The sequence below is a fragment of the Tamandua tetradactyla genome, chromosome 4 (assembly GCF_023851605.1).
Source record: "Tamandua tetradactyla isolate mTamTet1 chromosome 4, mTamTet1.pri, whole genome shotgun sequence".
NCBI lineage: Eukaryota > Metazoa > Chordata > Mammalia > Pilosa > Myrmecophagidae > Tamandua > Tamandua tetradactyla.
In genome coordinates, this window is record NC_135330.1 from 40,455,392 (window position 1) to 40,479,487 (window position 24,096).

The 24,096-nt window shown below is 35.5% G+C and overlaps 1 protein-coding gene across 1 annotated transcript in view; it reads left to right on the forward strand.

Moving 5' to 3' along the window:
• Positions 1–24,096, forward strand: part of SWT1 (SWT1 RNA endoribonuclease homolog) — a 165,765-nt gene that overhangs the window by 112,825 nt on the left and 28,844 nt on the right. The window contains exon 15 of the mRNA XM_077156787.1: positions 23,281–23,347. Coding sequence (XP_077012902.1) covers positions 23,281–23,347 — 67 coding nt within the window. The remainder of the gene's footprint in view (positions 1–23,280; positions 23,348–24,096) is intronic.

A 24,096-nucleotide genomic window follows, 5' to 3' on the forward strand; every position in this document is an offset into this window, starting at 1 on the left:
CCTATTATTTATCCTTGCTATTGCTGATATTTTCCTGTTAAACATAGACTGCAGCATGCAATAACATTTCCCCCTGTACCCTGGACTTAAACACTCTTTGTACACAAATTGTACCTTTGAAGTAGTTCTTGCAAGAATTTATTTATATTTCTAGTGTTAATCAGTGGGATACATAGGTCTATATAACCCCTTTCAATCTTCTTCACCTTCAGTATGGTAATATTACTTACAGAACCACTAGAGAACCGCCTTAACTTTTATTCGTTCCCTTACATTGGAATTCAACCTCATTAGCTAGCCATTCAATCATCTCTATCTTCTATGTATCTTTAAGTACCCTATATTCTGTAGCCTCTGATTTTACCTTTACCATGGTCATAAAAGTGGAGCCATACAATATCTATCCTTTTCTATCTGGCTTATTTTACTCAGCATTATGTCCTCAAGGCTGATCCATCTTGTCATGTGCTTCAGGACATCATTTCATCCTACTGCTGCATAATATTTCATCATATATATGTGTGTATATATACACCACATTTTGTTAATCCACTCGTCTTTTGATGGGCATTTGGATGCTTCAATTTTTGGTGATTGTGAATAATGCTGATGTGAACATTGGTGTGCAAATATCTTTTTGTGTTACTGCTTTCAGAGCTCTTCTAGGTATAATAACAAGTAGTGCTATTGCTGGGTCATAGGACAATTCAATAGTTTCCTAAGGAATCTCCAAACTGTCTTCCACAGTGGCTGTACCATTATACAGTCCCACCAGCAGTGCATTAGTGTCCCAATTTCTCCACACCCTCTCCAACAATTATAGTTTCCTGGTTGTTTAATAGCAGCCATTCTTATAGGTTGTAAGGTTGTGTCTCATTGTAGTCTTGATCTGCATTTCCCTTATACATATTGAAAGTGAGCATCTCTTCAAGTGCTTTTGAGCCATCTGTATTTGCTTTTCAGAAAAATGGGTGTTCATATTGTGCTGGTTTGAAAGGATGTATGTCCCCTAGAAAAGCCATGTTTTAATCTAAATCCCATTTTATAAAGGCAGAATAATCCTTATTCAATACTGTATGTAATCATATCATCTCCCTGGAGATGTAATCCAGTCAAGAGTAGTTGTTAAACTGGATTAGGGGAGATGTGTCTCCACCCATTTGGGTGGGTCTTGATTGGTTTTCTGAAGTCCAATAAAAGAGAAAACATTTTGGCAAATGAAAGAGATTCAGAGAGAGCAGAGCAGAACGTCATAGCCACGAGAAACAGAGTCCACCAGCCAGTGACCTTTGGAGATGAAGAAGGAAATGCCTCCTGGGGAGCTTCATGAAACAGGAAGCCAGGAGAAGAAGGTAGCAGATGATGCCATCTTTGCCATGTGCCCTTCCAGATGAGAGAGGAACCCTGACTGTGTTCACCAGGTGCCTTTTCAGATTAGAGAGAAACTCTGACTGTGTTTACCATGTGCCCTTCCACTTGAGAGAGAAACCCTGAATTTCATTGGCCTTCTTGAATCAAGGTATCTTTCACTGGATGCCTTTGATTGACATTTCTATAGACTTGTTTTAATTGGGACATTTTCTCAGCCTTAGAACTGTAAAGTAGCAACTTATTGAATTCCAATTTTTAAAAGCCATTTCATTTCTGGTACATTGCATTCCAGCAGCTAGCACAGTAGAACGCATATCTTTAACCCATTTTATAATTGGGTTGTTTGTTCGTTTGTTGTTGAGTTGTATGATTTCTTTATGTATACAGGCTATCAGACCTTTGTCTGATACATGATTTCCAAATATTTTCTCCCATTGAGTTGGCTGCCTCTTCATCTTTTTGAGAAAGGCTTTTGAACTGCAGAAGCATTTGATTTTGACAAGTTCCCATGTATCTTTTTTTTCTTTCATTGCTTGTGCATTGGGTTTAAGGTTTAGGAAGCTACCTCCTATTACTAGGTCTTGAAGTTGTTCCCCTACATTTTCTTCTAGAAGCTTTATAGTGCTAGTTTTTATATTTAGTGTTTGATCCACTTTGAGTTAATTTTTGTATAGGATGAAAGGTAAGGTTCGTCTTTCATTCTTTGTGCTTTTGATATCCAGTTCTCCCATACCAATTATTGAAAAGACTGTTTTGTCCCAGTTCAAAAGATTTGGGGGCCTTGTCAAAAATCACTTGACCATAGATTTGGTGGTCTGCTTCTGCACTCTTGATTCTGTTTTATTGGTCAATACTTCTGTCTTTGTGCCAATTCCATTCTGTTTTGAGCATTGTGGCTTTATAATAAGTTTTAAAGTCAGGAAGTGTTAATCCTCCTACTTCATTCTTCTTTTTTTAGGATGCTTTTAGCTATTCGGGGTCTTTTTGCCTTCCAGATGAATTCTTTTTTTAGGATGCTTTTAGCTATTCGGGGTCTTTTTGCCTTCCAGATGAATTTAGTAGCTAGCTTTTCCAGTTCTTCAGAGTAAGTTGTTGAAATTTTGATTGATACTGCATTGAACCTGTAGATCCATTTGGGTAGAATTGACATCTTAACTATATTTAACCTTCCTATCCATGAGCAGGGTATGCCTTTCTACCTATTTAGCTCTTTTCTGATTTATTTTAGCAATGTTATGTAGTTTTCTGTGTGCAAGTCCTTTGCTTTCCTAGTTAAGTTCATTCCTAAGTACTTGATTCTTTTAGTTGCTATTTTGAATAGAATTTTTTCCTTAACTGACTTCTCAGTTAGGTCGTTGCTTATGTATAGAAACATTACTGATATTTGCGTATTAATTTTATAACCCACCACCTTGCTGAATTTGTTTATTGGTTCAAGTAACTTTGTTGTAGATTTCTCCAGATTTTCCAGGTATAGTATCATGGCATCTGCAAATAATGAAAGTTTTACTTCTTCCTTTCCAATTTGGATGCCTTTTGTTTCTTTGTCCTTCTGATTGCTCTAGCTAGAACTTCTAATATAATGTTGAATAATAGTGGAGACAGAGGGTATCATTGTCTTGTTCCTGATCTTAGGAGGAAAGCTTTCAGTCTCTCTCCATTGAGTACAATGCTGGCTATCGTTTTTTCATGTATGTACTTCATCATATTGAGGAAGTTATCTTTGATTCCTATCTTTTAAAGTGTTTTTATCAGAAAAGGATGTTGAATTTTGTTGATATTTTTTCAGCGTCAATTGTGATGATCATGTAATTTTTTTCCCTTTAGAATTGTCAGTTGTCACATTAATTGTTTTTATTGTGTTGAACCATCTTTGCATTCCTGGTATGAACCCTACCAGGGTTGCATGAACCCTACTTGTTCATGGTGTATCATTCTTTTAATGTGTGGTTGGATTCGACTTGTTGGTATTTTCTTGAGAATTTTTGTATCTATGTTCATTAGGGAGATTGACCTGTAGTTTTCCTTTCTTATAGCATATTTACTTGGTTTGGGTATTAAAATGATATTTTAATTTCATAAAATGAGTTTAGGTAGAGTTCCTTTTTCCTCAATTTTTTGGAAAAGTTTGAGCAGGATTGGTGTTAGTTCTTTTTGTATGTTTAATAAAATTCCCCTGTGAAGCCATCTAGCCCTGGGCTTTTCTTTGTAGGAAAATTTTTGATGACTGATTAAATCTCTTCACTTGTGATTGGTTTGTTGAGATTTTCTGTTTTTTCTTGAATCAGTGTAACTTATGTGTCTCCAGGAATTTGTCCATTTCACCTAAGTTGTTTAGTTTTTTGGCATATAGTTGTTCATAGTATCCTCTTACAATTTATTTTATTTCTTCAGGGTCTGTGGTAACACACGCCTTCTCATTTCTGATTTTGTTTATTTCCATCCTCTCTCTTTTTTTCTTTGTCAGTCTTTCTGATGGCACATCAATTTTATTGATTTTCTCAAAGAACAAACTTTTGGCTTTATTGATTTTTTTCTATTGTTCTCCCATTCATTTAATTCTGCTTTAATCTTTGTTATTTCTCTTCTGTTTGCTTTGGAGTTAGTTTGTTGTTCTTTCTCAAGTTCCTCCATTATATTAATGTTTAAATCCTAATGTAGCATATATAGTAGAGGAGAGAATCACCACCTTTGTCAGGTAACAATTTGGTGACTCTGGTGGGACCAAGGGTCCTAAGATGCAAGGAGCCTGTCTACCCAAGGCTTTGAGTGCTCAGTAAAACAAGTAAGTATGATCACTGAGCCTCTTGTGGCCACTAGACATTCTTTAGTCTAGAAGCTCAACAACTGGGTTTTTCTCTGTTCTACCAGCACTCCAACCCTTTTGGCACCTTAAGAAGTTTCAAAGAGAGAAAACATTTCCAGTTCCAAATCTGGACATCTGACTGGAGATTTAAAGCCTCCAGATTGTTCCAATGCCAAATAAGCTCTGAGACCCAGAAGTACTGGACTCACCAAGAACAAAAGCCAGTTTCATTCCTGTGCACCATAACAACAATCACCTTTTTTCAGCCACAAAGAAGTTAGAAGAGATGTTGACCAGATAGCCCTCATGATTAAGAGAAAATTATCAAATTAGAGGGAGGAGGTGTAACTGAGAAGTTAGGATTTAAGGGATGATTATGACTACTAAATCATTATATAAACGTTTCTTATTTTCTTTCTGGTATATTAGAGAGAATACCTGAAATGTCTGAACTGTAATTCAGGTGCCCTGATATCTGATAATGGTTATAAAAGTCCCTATCTTGGGCCTTTGTGACTATAAGAGCTTATTCCCTGTATCCAGTCTTTTCTCACAGTAACTTGTTAGGACAAAAGCTCTAAAATTAATGAAGAACTTCAGTCAGCCATTAACTAATTCCAGCCCCAGTTTCACTCCTTTACATTTGTAAATTGTATCCACTTAGACTCTGCCATTGAAATAATAACTCTGTCTCCTTTCCTTTCTGCCTGCACTTTTGAAATTACTGTCTCCTTTTCTACTTAGACTTACTATTTGAAATTGTAATGACTTCATCTCCCCTTGTTAGAATCCATAAAAACTTTGAAATTCCTAGACTTAAACAAATTTTAGGCTGCTAGACTATCTGTTCAGTTGCTTCATACCTAGCAATAAACATTTTTTCTCTTTGAAAAAAAGAAAAAGGAAAGAAAATATAGAAGAGGAAGAGTCTGATAACCCAGATTAGAGGTTGGATTTTACTAATAAGTTAGTATTTTAAATCTACTGCAAAATTAAAAGAAAGTTGTAATATTTATCAGTATATTTGAACAATGTGTTTTAATACATGTAAACCATGTAATCTGTTCCTTTAACTCTCAAAATACTTTCCTTCTATAGAATTGTCTTTATAATTAAATTCAAATATAGTTCTTGAAATTATCTCTGAACTCTTCTATTCCCACCACCAACTATTTTTTAAAAATTTCTAGTATTCTATATAGAGTATCAAATGTTAATTCTTATTTAGTTCACACTACTCAGAAGTTTCCTGTGTTTAACACCTATATGTAATTAGTACAATCAAGTTGCAAAGTTCTGTATTTCTTAAGGGAAAACAGGAATATCAAGTATAACAAATTATTTTGTTTAAATTATTTTTTTCTGTTTCCCATTTAAAATTATATGGTGTCCTTTCAAAAACTGGGTGGGTCTGACAGATACCTCCCATTTGAATAACTGATTTCACCATCATCTCCAAATTAACAACAGAAAATTTATTATTTTAATTTTGCTTGTAATAAATGACCAAACATAAAAAAAAAAAATACACTAAGATCCACAGCATTTTTTTTTCCTGGTTAATTTTTGCTTATTGTTGATTTGCTAAATTAACACATTTAATGGTAATACAGTTTAAATCCATCATCAGCCACATGAATACCTACTTAGACAGAATTGTACAGAAGTGTGCAGGTACATCACCTTGTCCAATTGAAAAGAACAGAGCTTTAAGGATCAGAATAATTTTAATTTAAATCCTAGCTCCATCTGTTTACCAGATCTGTCTCCTAAATAGGTTAATTAGCCTTTTTGTGTTTGTTTCCTAATTTGTAAAATGGATTTTATAATAGTTGCTTTATTAGTGTGCAAAGATGAAAAGATATAACAGTTGTGCAGTCCCTGGCACTTGGTACATTATGAATAACTGATAGTTACTATATCATCAATAATGATGTAATAATGTTTCATAATGATATTTAAACCTTGTCTCAGTTTTTAGCTTTAGAGAATATAAAAATGAGTTTTTAAAATAATGCTGTAAACATTTTCACTTCATCTGATTACTTTTTAAATTTATCTGTAATTTTATTCACATTCTCAAAGATTATTTTAAATGTGTATCAATGAAAACTTTGTCTTAACAGCAGGGAACAAAATTTATTCAGTTCTGTGGGTTGTGGAATATAAGTCATGATTTATAAATATCCAAGAATATGCTCTCTTTTCTTTTGAATTTCTAGAATTAAATATTAAACTTGAGAAACACTCTAGATATCTTTCTCTCATTCTGAAGCTACTCTTTTATTTTTCCTAAATAGAAGAAAAGGTTTGTTTGAATTTTTAAAATCTTAATTAAAAATTTAGCCCATTTTAATGCATTATTTGATATTCATTTTAGGCAGATTAGTCTATTAACTTTTGTCTTTGTTTTTAAAATGTTGAGTGGCATGGTCTTTTTTTTTCTTAAAGAGATACATTGATATTTATCTAATGTTGGGTGGGATGGAAATGAGATTTGTTTAACCAAAATGAACAAGTTACTTAAGGCTAATTGCTCATAGATTAAATTGAAAACTCGAAGTGCCATGTGACTAGGACTTCTAATGAGTGTTGGTTCTGCTGCTAATTTGCTTTGTGACTTTGACATGGATGTATCAACAACAAAGATATAGTGAACACACACAAAATAACTTGTTAGATATACTTAATAAAGGAAAATTAAAGTTTTCCTGTTTACATATAAAATAATACTTCATTCTAAAAATACTTTATTTCTTATGATTTTATAAAATCATTTAAAAGCATGAACATGATGGTCGTTATCCTTTTTATTAGTGGAAAACCTGTACTGTAGAGTCAAACCAGTAGAGGTTTGAATACCTCCTACTGTGCACTGTGTAATTGTAGGAAAGTTTCTTAAAATGTTGCTCCTTGGTTTCTACATTCGGAAACTGGTAATCATACTATCTAATATTTATTGAACAAGTACCGTGCCAGGTATTGGGTTAAACAATTTACAGACATTTTATTTAGTCCATATAGTAACCTTATGAGGTAATACTATTTTATCCCCATTTCACATATGAGGAAATCAAGGTGCAAAAAAGTAAATAATTTGATTGAGTTCACTTTATAGAGACAGAAAGTACTGGTATTTCACTGAAACTTTGGGTACATGTGTGATACCTAAGACTCAGAATAGGAATTCTGCAGGTCTGAAAGTCAGCATTACCACATGCAACAACTGTTAAAGAATCTGCAAAAAAAAAAAAAACAAATCAAGTTTCAATTAGAGATAACAACAAACCCGATTGGGTCAGGACTAAGGTAAATTCAGGGTGTTAAAAGAATCTGAGATGATATATGTAAAGCAGTGTCAGACTCTGAATAAGTGTTCAAAAAAATGTTGATGTTATTATATATTTTTAAAAATTCATTCAGATCAGCCTTGATTTATAAGTATTCTATGGACTGAGATTAGATCCTACTTTAATCTTTTTTTTTTAATTAATTAAAGGAAAAAAAGAAATTAACCCAACATTTAGAAATCATACCATTCTACATATGCAATCAGTAATTCTTAACATCATCACATAGATGCATGATCATCATTTCTTAGTACATTTGCATCGGTTTAGAAGAACTAGGAACACAACCGAAAAAGATATAGAATGTTAATATAGAGAAAAAAATAAAAGTAATAATAGTAAAAAACAACAACAACAACAACAGCAACAACAAAAAAACCTATAGCTCAGATGCAGCTTCATTCAGTGTTTTAACATGATTACTTTACAATTAGGTATTATTGTGTTGTCCATTTTTGAGTTTTTGTATCTAGTCCTGTTGCACAGTCTGTATCCCTTCAGCTCCAATTACCCGTTATCTTATCCTGTTTCTAACTCCTGCTGGACTCTGTTACCAATGACATATCCCAAGTTTATTCTCGAATGTCAATTCACATCATTGGGACCATACAGTATTTGTCTTTTAGTTTTTGTGTAGACTCACTCAGCATAATGTTCTCTAGGTCCATCCATGTTACTACATGCTTCATAAGTTTATCCTGTCTTAAAGCTGCATAATATTCCATCGTATGTATATACCACAGTTTGTTTAGCCACTCATCTGTTGATGGACATTTTGGCTGTTTCCATCTCTTTGCAATTGTAAATAACGCTGCTATAAACATTGGTGTGCAAATGTCCATTTGAGTTTTTGCCCTTAAGTCCTTTGAGTAGATTCCCAGCAATGGTATTGCTGGGTCGTATGGCAATTCTATATTCAGCTTTTTGAGGAACCGCCAAACTGCCTTCCACAGTGGTTGCACCATTTGACATTCCCACCAATAATAGATAAGTGTGCCTCTTTCACCGCATCCTCTCCAGCACTTGTCATTTTCTGTTTTGTTGATAATGGCCATTCTGGTGGGTGTGAGATGATATCTCATTGTGGTTTTGATTTGCATTTCTCTAATGGCCAGGGACTTTGAGCATCTCTTCATGTGCCTCTTGGCCATTTGTATTTCCTCTTCTGAGAGGTGTCTGTTAAAGTCTTTTTCCCATTTTGTAATTGGGTTGGCTGTCTTTTTGTTGTTGAGTTGAACAATCTCTTTATAAATTCTGGATACTAGACCTTTATCTGATATGTCATTTCCAAATATTGTCTCCCATTGTGTAGGCTGTCTTTCTACTTTCTTGATGAAGTTCTTTGATGCACAAAAGTGTTTAATTTTGAGGAGTTCCCATTTATTTATTTCCTTCTTCAGTGCTCTTGCCTTAGGTTTAAGTTCCATAAAACCGCCTCCAATTGTAAGATTCATAAGATATCTCCCTACATTTTCCTCTAACTGTTTTATGGTCTTAGACCTAATGTTTAGATCTTTAATCCATTTTGAGTTAACTTTTGTATAGGGTGTGAGATATGGGTCTTCTTTCATTCTTTTGCATATGGATATCCAGTTCCCTAGGCACCATTTATTGAAGAGACTGTTCTGTCCCAGGTGAGCTGGCTTGACTGCCTTATCAAAGATCAAATGTCCATAGATGAGAGGGTCTATATCTGAGCACTCTATTCGATTCCATTGGTCGATATATCTATCTTTATGCCAATACCATGCTGTTTTGACCACTGTGGCTTCATAATATGCCTTAAAGTCAGGCAGCGCAAGACCTCCGGCTTCGTTTTTTTCCCTCAAGATGTTTTTAGCAATTCGGGGCACTGTGCCCTTCCAGATAAATTTGCTTATTGGTTTTTCCATTTCTGAAAAATAAGTTGTTGGGATTTTGATTGGTATTGCATTGAATCTGTAAATCAATTTAGGTAGGATTGACATCTTAACGATATTTAGTCTTCCAATCCATGAACACGGTATGTCCTTCCATCTATTCAGGTCTTCTGTGATTTCTTTTAACAGTTTTTTGTAGTTTTCTTTATATAGGTTTTTTGTCTCTTTAGTTAAATTTATTCCTAGGTATTTTATTCTTTTAGTTGCAATTGTAAATGGGATTCGCTTGTTGATTTCCCCCTCAGCTTGTTCATTACTAGTGTATAGAAATGCTACAGATTTTTGAATGTTGATCTTGTAACCTGCTACTTTGCTGTACTCATTTATTAGCTCTAGTAGTTTTGTGGTGGATTTTTCCGGGTTTTCGATGTATAGTATCATATCGTTCTACAAACAGTGATAGTTTTACTTCTTCCTTTCCAATTTTGATGCCTTGTACTTCTTTTTCTTGTCTAATTGCTCTGGCTAGAACCTCCAACACAATGTTGAATAATAGTGGTGATAGTGGACATCCTTGTCTTGTTCCTGATCTTAGGGGGAAAGTTTTCAATTTTTCCCCATTGAGGATGATATTAGTTGTGGGTTTTTCATATATTCCCTCTTATCATTTTAAGGAAGTTCCCTTGTATTCCTATCTTTTGAAGTGTTTTCAACAGGAAAGGATGTTGAATCTTGTCAAATGCCTTCTCTGCATCAATTGAGATGATCATGTGATTTTTCTGCTTTGATTTGTTGATATGGTGTATTACATTAATTGATTTTCTTATGTTGAACCATCCTTGCATACCTGGGATGAATCCTACTTGGTCATGATGTATAATTCTTTTAATGTGTTGCTGGATTCGATTTGCTAGAATTTTGCTGAGGATTTTTGCATCTATATTCATTAGACCGACTGGTCTGTAGTTTTCTTTTTTTGTAATATCTTTGCCTGGTTTTGGTATGAGGGTGATGTTGGCTTCATAGAATGAATTAGGTAGTTTTCCCTTCACTTCGATTTTTTTGAAGAGTTTGAGGAGAGTTGGTACTAATTCTTTCTGGAATGTTTGATAGAATTCACATGTGAAGCCATCTGGTCCTGGACTTTTCTTTTTAGGAAACTTTTGAATGACTAATTCAATTTCTTTACTTGTTATTGGTTTGTTGAGGTCATCTGTGTCTTCTTGAGTCAAAGTTGGTTGTTCATGTCTTTCCAGGAACCTGTCCATTTCATCTAAATTGTTGTATTTATTAGCATAAAGTTGTTCATAGTATCCTGTTATTACCTCCTTTATTTCTGTGAGGTCAGTAGTTATGTCTCCTCTTCCATTTCTGATCTTATTTATTTGCATCCTCTCTCTTCTTCTTTTTGTCAATCTTGCTAAGGGCCCATCAGTCTTATTGATTTTCTCATGGAACCAACTTCTGGTCTTATTGATTTTTCTCTATTGTTTTCATGTTTTCAATTTCATTTATTTCTGCTCTAATCTTTATTATTTCCTGTTCTTTCCTTTTTCTTGCTTTGGGATTAGTTTGCTGTTCTTTCTCCAGTTCTTCCAAGTGGACAGTTAATTCCTGCATTTTTGCCTTTTCTTCTTTTCTGATATAGGCATTTAGGGCAATAAATTTCCCTCTTAGCACTGCCTTTGCTGCATCCCATAAGTTTTGATATGTTGTGTTTTCATTTTCATTTGCCTCGAGGTATTTGCTAATTTCTCTTGCAATTTCTTCTTTGACCCACTCGTTGTTTAAGAGTGTGTTGTTGAGCCTCCACGTATTTGTGAATTTTCTGGCACTCGGCCTATTATTGATTTCCAACTTCATTCCTTTATGATCCGAGAAAGTGTTGTGTATGATTTCAATCTTTTTAAATTTGTTAAGACTTGCTTTGTGACCCAGCATATGGTCTATCTTTGAGAATGATCCATGAGCACTTTAGAAAAAGGTGTATCCTGCTGTTGTGGGATGTAATGCCCTATAAATGTCTTTAAGTCTAGCTCATTTATAGTAATATTCAGATTCTCTATTTCTTTATTGATCCTCTGTCTAGATGTTCTGTCCATTGATGAGAGTAGTGAATTGAAGTCTCCAGCTATTATGGTATATGAGTCTATTTCCCTCTTCAGTGTTTGCAGTGTATTCCTCACGTATTTTGGGGCATTCTAGTTCGGTGCATAAATATTTATGATTGTTATGTCTTCTTGTTTAATTGTTCCTTTTATTAGTAGATAGTGTCCTTCTTTGTCTCTTTTAACCGTTTTACATTTGAAGTCTAATTTGTTGGATATTAGTATAGCCACTCCTGCTCTTTTCTGGTTGTTATTTGCATGAAATATCTTTTCCCAACCTTTCACTTTCAACCTATGTTTATCTTTGGGTCTAAGATGTGTTTCCTGTAGACAGCATATAGAAGGATCCTGTTTTTTAATCCATTCTGCCAATCTATGTCTTTTGATTGGGGAATTCAGTCCATTAACATTTAGTGTTATTACTGTTTGGATAATATTTTCCTCTAACATTTTGCCTTTTGTATTATATATATCATATCTGATTTTCCTTCTTTCTACACTCTTCTCCATACCTCTCTCTTCTGTCTTTACGGTCTGACTCTAGTGCTCCCTTTAGTATTTCTTGCAGAGCTGGTCTCTTGGTCACAAATTCTCTCAGTGAATTTTTGTCTGAGAATGTTTTAATTTCTCCCTCATTTTTGAAGGACAATTTTGCTGGATATAGGAGTCTTGGTTGGCAGTTTTTCTCTTTTAGTAATTTAAATATATCATCCCACTGTCTTCTAGCTTCCATGGTTTCTGCTGAGAAATCTACACATAGTCTTATTGGGTTTCCCTTGTCTGTGATGGATTGTTTTTCTCTTGCTGCTTTCAAGATCCTCTCTTTCTTTTTGACCTCTGACATTCTAACTAGTGTAAGTGTCTTGGAGAATGCCTATTTGGGTCTAATCTCTTTGGGGTGCGCTGCACTTCTTGGATCTGTAATTTTAGGTCTTTCATAAGAGTTGGGAAATTTTCAGTGATAATTTCTTCCATTAGTTTTTCTCCTCCTTTTCCCTTCTCTTCTCCTTCTGGGACACCCACAACACGTATATTTGTGCGGTTCATATTGTCCTTGAGTTCCCTGATGCCCTGTTCAAATTTTTCCATTCTTTTCCCGATAGTTTCTGTTTCTTTTTGGAATTCAGATGTTCCATCTTCCAAATCACTAATTCTATCTTCTGTCTCTTTAAATCTATCATTGTAGGTATCCATTGTTTTTTCCATCTTTTCTACTTTATCCTTCACTTCCATAAGTTCTGTCATTTGTTTTTTCAGTTTTTCTATTTCTTCTTTATGTTCAGCCCATGTCTTCTTCATGTCCTCCCTCAATTTATCGATTTCATTTTTGAAGAGGTTTTCCATTTCTGTTCGTATATTCAGCATTAGTTGTCTCAGCTCCTGTATCTCATTTGAACTATTGGTTTGTTCCTTTGACTGGGCCATATTCTCAATCTTCTGAGCGTGGACCGTTATCTTCTGCTGGCCTCTGGGCATTTAGTCAGATTTCCCTGGGTGTCGGACCCAACAAGGTTGTAAGATTTTTCTGTGAAATCTCTGGGTTCTGTTTTTCTTATCCAGCCCAGTAGGTGGCGCTCATGGCACATGTTTGTCTCACGTGTTTGGAAGGGATCCCTCTGGTCACCGTTCTCCGCGGCCTGGGAATTTCCAATCCAATTCTCTCAGTTGGTCCGGGGGGCCGCGCGTGGTGGGGGCGTCAGCCGCCATGGCTTGAGGGGACCCTGTGGCTCCTTTATAAATGCCCCTATTGGTGTTTGGTTGGACCCAGTCCCTGCCACTGTCGGAAATTCTCTCCTCTCCCTGGAGGGGTGTCGGTCGCTGGCCGCCGCGGCCCGGGGAACTCGCCACCGGACCAGGAAGCCGCCCGCGGGGGAGGGGCTTTGGACGCCGGCCGCCGAGGCCTGGGGAACTCGCCACCGGACAAGGAAGCCGCCCGCGGGGGAGGGGCGCTGGTTGCCAGCCACCGCGTCTTGGGTAGCCCTCTGATCCAAGACTCGTAGCCGGTCCAGGAAGCCGCCCGCAAAAGAGGGGCGCCGGCCACCGCGGCTTGGGAAACTTGCCTCTCCGAGACTCTCAGCCGGCCCGGGAAGGAGGGAGGGAGGTGCTCTGGCCGCCAGCTACCGCAGCTCGGGGAATCGCGCGCCGTTCGGGGATCTCACCACAGCAGAGTCTCGCAGTCAGTCTAGCCAGCCCAGACTGGGGTACGCTGTGTGTTCATTCCCTGCCGTGGCCCCGGGAGCTGTTCTGCACTGTTTCTGTTCACCTAGTAGTTGCTCTGGAGGAGGAACTAAGACGCACGTGCCTTACTAAGCCGCCATCTTGGCCCCTCTCCCCCTACTTTAATCTTTAATCCTATCTTTCCTCAATTCTGATTCCAGAATTACAGTGAAATTTTAAGATTATAAGCAACTTGACTATAAGGAACCATATCTTATGATTCTTTTTACCATAGCTCTTAATAATATGTATTTGAGCAAATAACATGCATTTGATAAATTCTTGTTGATTATTACAAACTTCTCTTAGAAGAACAAATGTGGATACATTTATAAATAAAGATGGTTATTTTTCTCAAAAGTACTGCATTTCCCCCCACCCCCACCCCCCACCCAAATGCTAATTCTTTCATTCTTCCATTCTTTTTAATTCATGCATCTGGGAGATTTTTTTAGGGCTTTCATTCTAAGAGTCTTTTGTCCACATACTGGGATAAGAAAAAAATGAGAAAGCTATAGAGAAGGCTGACCTCTAAAGAATTTTTATGTGGGGAATTACTAAGGCATGAAAGTCCACAAAGCATAACTGTATTTCTAATGAGTAGAAGTTTGCAAGTTTTATTCCACATCAAATTCCATTCTCTTAAACTCAGAGTTCATAGTACTTAGTGAAATCGAAATTCAGCTTCAAATTGAGCACATTTTAATAAAGATTGTCTAGTTTATTATTCTTTTATAATACATTTTCCACAAATATTATAATATATAGCCTAGTTTTTAAAAATAACAGTTCTTCCCTTATTATAAATATCTGTGAATATTGCTGACACATCAGTAACTCTCTCTTCATTAGAATACAATCCTGTGATATTTATGATGAATAATCAAGTTACATTTGAAACAAATGACTTCTCCTTTGTAAACTTAAATTTCCTGTTTCATATTTTGTTTACAAGTGGTTATTGAATAGTGGGGAAGAAGAAACTGTCAAGTACACAAGAATGAGATATTTTTCCTTCATGATCTGCCTGCGCTTTGTCAGAATATTTTTCTTTCATATGCTCTTTATAACTATGATGCTTTAATCTACTATGAATCTTAGTTTATTGTTGTTGTTATTGCTCTCTTATGTATCCAAGGGTGCAGAACAGTGTTTGGCTTGTAGTAGGTCTTAGATGTTTTTTGAATGAGCGAATAAATGGTCTCTTGTTCTGATAGCATTTAACAAATGAGTATGACTGCTGAATCATTAAATTGATATTTCTTTTAGTCTCCAGTGTCTTGGATCAGCTAGAAGGAAAAACCTAAAATTGTGGAACTGTAACCCATACCAAACTTTGAAATCTGTTCTATAACTACTTGTTACAGTATACTTGAAATTTATTCCTTTTTTATATATATGTTATATTTTACAATAAAAAAAAGTTTAAAGAAAAAAAAGTAGATTAATGGTTGCCTCGAACTGGATTGTGAAAGAGAATGAATGAAATAGGCAAGAGGGGTCTTTTTTGGGGAAGAAGGTGTTCTGAAATTGAATTGTGATCGTTTGCACAATACTGTAAATTGATTTAAAATTATTGAATTGTGCTGTTAAATGAATAAATTTGGTTATATGTAGATTATACCTCAACTTAGCTGTTAAAAATACAACCAGGGGGAAAGAAAACAGGTGAAGAGGAAGGAACTACAGGGTGCAGATACAGGAGCTGAAAGTTGGCCTCGCCTGCATTGTAGTCAGCACTGATGCCACCATGGCTAAAACTGGAGATGCCTGAGCTTGCATCTCACAGCTCCATGCTCCCACCATCTGGCCTCTAAAGGCCGCCACATCCCAGAGACGTCAAGGGCTGAGGCCGGCTTGTTGCCGACCGAATGGGTCTGGAAAGGCTGGCCTAGGTTCTGCGCCCTGTGCATCACCACTGCCAAAGCTGGGTCAGGAAATGCACTGCGCCAGGCTCTGAAGCATGTGCGTTTCTGTAAAAGTGGATCAACTATCTCACAGATTGGCAGCCTCATTAGTTTATTTTAGATAATGGTATCCTGTCCTACTATAATTCATAGGTTGATCTTTACAAAGGATGTAAAGGAAGTATAAAGATGGCAGTTTGAAATTAAAGTCCCTTCCTCAGAAAGTTAAGAGATCAACAATGCCATCCTGACCAAAAAGGGGAAGAGAAGTGTAACAAATAAGGTATCAATGCTGAGAGAGTTCAAACAGAGTCGAGAGGCTACTCTGGAGGTCACTCTTACACAAGCTTCAGTTTGCTATTGCTACCTATCATAACTTGCCAAATCCCAACCAAAACCATTCCTGCTAATCCTAAAGAACACCTAAGGCAATATATAAGATTCTACAAGGTTCCATGCATTAGGGTGACTTTTCCAGAAACCTACAACCTCTAGGTGGGTCCCTTGACCAGATAAGGCCTGAAATACAGAGGGGCCAGCCTCTTCAGAATATTGACTAGTTCCAACCACCTATCCAATATTATCAACAACCCCTTCCAAACATGAAAAAGTTAGAATGGGTATAGCCCAGATACCCTGTGGTAGTTCGATTCAGTTGTCAACTTGGCCAGGTGAAGGCACCTAGTTCTGTTGCTGTGGCCATGAGCCAATGGTGGGCGAATCTCATCTGTTGCTGATTATATCTGCAGTCAGCTAGGAGACATGCCTGTTGCAATGAATGATGTTTGACTTAATAGGCTGGTGCTTAAATGAGAGAGCTCAACGTAGCACAGCCCAAGCAGCTTGGCATACCTCATCACAGCACTCGCAGCTCAGCCCAGGCCTTTGGAGATGCAGAAAGAAATCACCCTGGGGAAAGTTGTGGGAACCCAGAGGCCTGGAGAGAAGGCCAGCAGAGATTATCCTGAGCTTCCCACATAAGAAAGAACCTCAGGTGTAAGTTAGCTGCCTTTCCTCTGAAGAACTAATGAAATAAGTCCCCTTTTATTAAAAGCCAATCCATCTCTGGTGTGTTGTGTTCTGGTAGCTAGCAAACTAGAACATACCCCTAAAGAGTGGGAGAAAGAGCAAAGATGATGTAGAGTTATACAGAAAAGGTAGGTTTTAACAAGTGAATATGATTGCTGAATCATTATATTGATATTTCTTTTAGTCTCCAGTATCTTAGAGCAGCTAGAAGTAAAAAGCTTAAATTGTGGAATTGTAGGGTGGGCCATGGTGGCTCAGCAGGCAAGAATGCTTGCCTGCCATGCCAGAGGACCTGGGTTCAATTCCCGGTGCCTGCCCATGTGAAAAAAAAAAAAAAACCTGTGGAATTGTAACCCATACCAAACTCTGAAATCTGTTCTACAACTAATTGTTACAATGTGCTTGGAAATTTATTGCTTTTTTTGTATATATGTTATTTTTCACAAAAAAGGAAAAGTTGATTGTGATGATAAAAAAAAAAAAAAGTAGAGGAACAGTTTCTAGAGTAAAAGAGTTTATTGTGAACCTGGAAAACACCCCAATGGGGGACTAACAGCACCTAACCATGTTTTGAAAATCATGTAATACTATTGACTTATGGTTTGCTTTATTCTACTGAAGTGCTAGAATCTTTTTTTTTTTCTTATCTGAATATTTTTTTACATAAACTTCCTTGAATCCCAGCCACTTTTCCCTTATACTTAGGCAGGTGATTTTTCTGAACCTTATGGAAGAACTTTACATTTTCTGTTATACTCCATGTTGTTTACTTCAGGATTTTTTTTTCAATTAATATCCACGTATTTCTTTGGTGTCTTTATCCATTCCCTGATAAAATTATACTGGATATGACTAATTTAAAAGTCCGTTGTGCAACCACCAGGAATATTCCCCTGGGTTAATTAATTAAGTAACCAAAAAAAAATGCAATTAATCATTCCTGGGGAGCAGCATTTGTACATGAAAACGGTGAATGTGACTGAAAGAGGTAGCTCATTGCTCTGGGGAGTTCCAAAGCATGTTTGACTGCTACTAGGACTGAAAAAGAGAAAGAAATACGTGAAACCAGTGAATCTCTGAAAACCAAAATGTCTGAACTCCACCTCTACTGAGACCTCCTAATGCAACAAATTCATATAATCCAAGAATTTGTTCACTGTGAGAACCATTCATGTTCCAAAGTGGAGAATATGAATGAAGCCTCTTCTTTCTTAGTGCCACCTGTAATATGTTCATCACAATTAGCAGAAGAATGTCCTTATATAGATTGTGGTGGTGAATGTATAACTGTGATTAAGCAGAAACCTTTGTTTACTTAGGATGGATTGTATGGTGTGTGAATAAAGCTGTTTTAAAAATAAACAAAGATAAAAGTACTGGAGAAAATGTAGAGAGAGAGAGATGTGCCTTTTCACTGTTGGTAGGGAAGTAGTAGAAGGTGCAGCCCGTCTGGAGGGCAGTGTGGTGGTTCCACAGGAGGCTAAATATAGGATCCTGCAACCCCGTTATTAGGTGTATACTTGGAAGAACTGAAACAGGGACAAGAATGGACTTTTGCACATTGGTGTTTATGGTGGCAGTATTAACCATTTGCAGTGGATGAGGTGGCCTATTGACTGATGAATGGAAGGGTGAACTAAGGTGTAAACATACAATGGACTATTGAGTGGCTGCAAGAAGGAATGAAGTTCTGAGGTGAATTAGGTGAATGAACCTTGAGGACAATATATTGAGTGAAATAGGACAGAAAGAAAAGGCATATGCCCCACTAATATGGACTAACTGTAATGTACAGACTCTGAGAATTGAATTCAAAAGTATAGGTTATCAGGGGAAGACTTATTATAAATGTTCCTAGATTGTAAACTCTAACAGCAGTCATATCTAATCCTGAGTTGAAACTGTTATTTCTAAATTCTGAGATGCTGAGCTCTTTGTGTATAACCTGGTGGTTCTCTAGAACTTCAAGTAATTGTGTGACACCTGAGACTCAGTCTTAAAGTTCTGAAGCTAAGAATTCCACAGCTAAGAAAGTCAGCATTACCCCATACAGCTGTTAAAAAGCTGAAAAAGAGACCAGACTTCAATTAAAAATATGAATGAAACAGATTTGATTAAGATTAAAGTAAATCAGACTAAAGGTTAAAGGATGATACTGGCTGTATTTTAAAGCCTCAACTTCTGTGTGAGACCCAAGAAGGAGATGTTTATTTGGTGTAAAATTTGTATTTTCTGTAGCACACTAATTTAACGTATATGGTCAGTTTATTCGAGCACCATCATTACATGGAAACTTGAATAGGGAATGAGATCTTGTTGGTTTATACAGGTTAACTGTGATGCCTTAATATATCCCGGAGTTATCTGGACAGAAAATAAAAAAGTATTTACAAAGTCTCCTTGAGAGACTAGGGAAAAAATATTAAACATCCTCACCTAGGGAAGACCTGATATTCCCACAAGCACTAAGGACTATCAGTTTAATAGGCCAAGCCTTTGATCTTGGGGCTTGCCCTTATGAAACTTATTCCTGAAAAGGAGATGCCAAGACAATTTATAATTATGCCTAAGAGTCACTCCATAGAACTCTTTTCTTGCTCAGATGTGACCTCGCTCTCTAAGCCCACTTTGCAGGTAAACTTAATATCCTTCCTCCTACGTGGGACATGACTCCCAGGGGTGTAAATCAACCTGGCAACGTGAAACATGACTACCGGGGGTGAGCCTGGCCCTGGCATGGTGGATTAAGAAAGACTTTGTGACCAAAAGTAAAAAGAGAAATGAAACAAAATAAAGTTTCAATGGCTGAGAGATTTTAAATAGAGTTGCAAGGTCTTTCTGTAGGTTATTCTTATGTATTATACAGCCATCCTTTTTCAGTTTTTGGTGTTTTTGTGTAGTTCGAGGGAAATACCTGGAACCATTGAACTATAATCCAGTAACCTTGATTCTTGAAAATAATTTTTTATGTATAGCTTTTTATTTATATAGCTTTAAGGGTATGACCATGTGATTATGAAAACCTTGTGACTGACACTCCCTTTATCTAGTATATGGACAAATGAAAATAGTAAGAAAATACAAAATAAATAAATAAATAATAGGGAGGATAGGGAGTATAGAAAGTTTTTGGTGTTCTGTTTTACTTTTGTTTTCATTTTTATTCTTATTTTTATTGTTTTGGAGGTAATGAAGATGTTCAGAAAACCTGTTATGATGAGGAATATGCAATGGCATTGTGAACCATTGATGGTATATTTTGGATGGTTATATCATATGTGAATATAACTCAGTAAAATTGCATTAAAAAAATACAACCAGATTGGCAGTTATTGAATTGAGAGCTCAGAAGTCAACCCTCACATTTACAGCCAAATGATTTTTGACAAAGGGTCACTCAATTCAGAAAGTATAGTTTCTTCAACAAATAGTGCTGGGAAAACTGGATCTCTATTTGCAGGTGAAAGAGAACCCCTACCTCATCCTTATACCAAAATCAATTCAACATGGATCAAAGATATAAATATAAGATCCAGAACTATCAAACTCCTAGGAGAAAACATAGGGAAGTATCTTCAGGACCTTGTGTTAGGCAATGGTTTCTTAGACATTAAACCCAAAGCACAAGTAGCAACAACAAAAAAATAAATAAATGAGACTTCATCAAAATTTTAAAATTTTGTGTCTCATAGGAGTTGATCATGAAAGTAAAGTTACAACCTATACATGGGACTTGCCCAATAAAGGTTTACTATCCGGAATATATAAGGAAATACCTCAACTTAACAACAAAAAGATAAACAACCCAGTTAAAAATGGGCAACAGACTTGAATAGATTTCTCTCCAAAGAAAATATACAAATAGCTAAAAAGCATATGAAGAGATGCTTATCATCACCAGTCATCAGGGAAATCCAACTTGAAACCACAAAATACCATTTCACAGCCACTCGAATGGCTGCTGTCGAAAACCAAAGAATAACAAATGTTGGAGAGGATGTGTAGAAGTAGGAACAGTCATTCACTCTTGGTGGCAATGTAAAATGGTGTAGCCACTGTGGAAGACAGTGTGGCAGTTCGTCAGTAAGCTAAGTATAGAATTATCGTATGACCCTGCAAGTCCCACTGCTAAGTATATACCCAAAAGTATTGAAAGGACTTGAGCAGATATTTCCACATTGATGTTCATAGCAGCATTATTCTTAATTTCCAAAACATGGAAGCAACCCAAGTGCCCATCAATTGATGAATGGTAAAATAAAATGTTGTATATACATACAATGGAATATTATTCAGCCCTAAGAAGAAATCAAGTCCTGATACATATGACAAACAGTGATGAACCTTGAAAACATTATATTGAGTGAAATAAGCCTGACCCAAAAGGACAAATACTGTATGATCTCACTGCTGTGAGATAATTAGAATAAGCACACTCATAGAATCAGAATCTAGAATGTAGGTTACCAGGGGGTAGGACGGGGATAGGAAATGGGAAGTTTAAATGTACAGGGTTCCTATTGGAAATGATGGAAATGGTTTGGCAATGGATGGTGGTGATGAGAGCACAACATTGTAAATGTAATTAATAGCACCGGAATATGTATCTGAATGTGCTTAAAAGGGGAAATGTTAGATTGCACATGAGATAACAATAAAACTTTTCTTTAAAAAAATCCATGGAACAACAATGCACAGTGAACTTTTGAGTTAAACCATAGTTTAGTGTTTAGTTGGACTATAGTTAGTATAATTATAAAAATGTGCTATCATCAGTTGTAACAAATATTTCCCCTCACCAATGCAAGGTGTTAATAATAGAATGATATTGGGAATCCTGTATTTTTTTTTTGTATAATTGTTCTGTATACCCACAAGAACAATTTTCTGTAATAAGGAAAAATAAATTTCTTTAAAAAGTTTAAAATAAATTTTAAAAATAGAATTTTTTACAAATTGGAGAATTAGAATGATGTAATTCTTTATTTCTTACTTTGGATATCAATTACTGTAATAAATAAATAGCTAATTTATCTAAAATCAGTTTTTCTCAGTATTTCAGAGTAACAAAATGTTAATTTTAGTCTCTGGTAAAATACTTTCTTTTGTGATATTATCAGAATTTATAAGATTCTTAATACAAAACATCTTGCTTTATCTAATTTCCTTACCTTCTTTTATCATGTACACATAAGAATATTTCAAAGGCATAAAAAAGAATAGGTGCAAATTATTCCACATTACTGATAGTTTGTTTACAGTAGTCTGCAAAGTTAAAACACACTAGTTTTATTTTTTCTCATGGCCTATCCTAAGAATTGGTTTAACTTTTCTGGATAGCTTTATATTCATTTTTGCAAATTGTTTATGGATCATCCCCACTCCCCAATGTATTATCCTAGGTGTTTTGTTGTTTTTAGGAGTTTATTTGTATTTTCAAGTTATATGTTGGGAAAAAAAACTTTTCCCATGCAACTGGTGTTCTTATGCAGATTTTTGTATTTTCTTAAATATGTCCTTGAAGGGAATGGGAAGCATAGCACCTTCAGAAATTTGTATCATGAAAATTTATTTGTAAAAGTTCTTCCACAAGTATTGTAAAGGAAAAATAGTCTAAAGATCTAAATAAGGTTATTGAGATCAATTAAGCTATCAAAAGATTGACAATATCAAGCAGTGGCGAAGATGTGAGGACACAAAGACATAATTAAAAGCCACTTGAAATTTAATCACTTTATAAGATGCTGTTATAAGGTATTTTATATTAACTCATTTAATTTTCACAATAATCCTATGAAGTAAAGACTGTCATCATCTTCACTTAACAGATAAGGAAAATAAGTCACATAGAAGTTAAGTAACTTGTCCAAGATCACACAGTTAGCCAAACCCAGGCAGACAATGCTTGTAATACTTTACCATAATGACAGGACTGCTTTCATTTCTTTTTCTTTTTCTCAAAAGAAAAAAAAATATTCTTCATGCTGAAAGTGTTAACAGATGTTTAGTATCAGAAAATAATATTTAATGCTAAAAGGAGAAATACAGTTTTCCCTTTTCTATATTTTTTCAGTTTCTATCATTTGTTCTTTTGTATAATCAGTGTTATTTCCAACTATTGATATAGTGTATTACTACTAATTTTTCATAGAGCACTAGTTCAAACAGTGATATTTGAATTTTGTCACAAAGTATTTTATCACAATTTCTTCTAGGTGCCTGATAATGAATTAACTATTTGGACTGGTTTAAATTTCTGTGGGAAATATTCAAATTTTGTACACAACTTTAATGATATGAAGTATAAATACAGCTCACCTTTTGAGAAACCTGTATCAACTCAGAACATGAACATTAATTTCACATACAGGAATACTTATGGCTGTTTATTTATAACTTTATCAATTTAAATAAGGAAAGATATCTTAATATATTAATCTCTATTGTCTTAAGCTTGTGGCTTTATAATTTTTAATTGATAAAAAAATGTTTTAAATATTTAAATAAGCCTATCATCCAGTTATCTCTCAAAGTATGGGCATTTTTTTTGGAGAAAAAAAGTATTCTTTTTTTTTTTTTAATCTCATTCATTCTTTGTTCTTTGGTTTTATTTTATTTTGTTTTATTTTTTAGGATTTTGGCCCCCAACAGTAATTACCAAGATGTTGAGACTCTCTATAACTTCCTAAGCAAGTTTAAGGTATGAGAAATATTTTAGTTGTTTGTTGCATTTCCAACATAAAGTTTTAAAATAAGCAAACATGAAAGGAATTTAAAAGTGGAATGCTATTTAATTGACCTTTAAGTTCTTGAATGCCACAGAAGTTTGCTAGTCACATAATTCTTTCCCTTTTTTCCTTTCCTTTCCCTTACTTTTCTCCATCACAGAATTTGTTACTTCTTAGATACAGTGTATCTCATCAAGATACATTTTGGATAAGTCACTTCTTCCTTGTGTGGACGTTGCAGGATGTTGCAGGACATTGCAGGACATCCTTGGTCCTCAAATAATAATTATCAGTAACTCTCCAGTCATTGTCACAGCTAAAAATATTCCACTGTCCCACCAAACCCACATACCTAAATGACCCATAAAGAGGAAGAACCATCTCTGATTAAATACCATAGATTACTGGAAAGAAAAGCTATAATTTAATTTCATCTAAAGCAGCAGAATAGACTCTGGAGTTAGAGCTGTAGTGAGACTCCAGTGTATCTTGTAAATTAACCTGCATGCTTTCTTCCTCATTGCTGACCCAGAGAAAGTATTCTATTCCTTTTTAATTCCTATTAGTCTAAAGTTCTTTCCCCATGTTTTTGATATGTTCATATTTTTCAATTGTAGATGTGTGTTTAATTCTTAAAAAGCTTTAAACGCAGGAATATATCATATATTCAGGTCTTACTTTTCTTACAAATTCAAACTCCTTTAAATGAATAATATTTTTA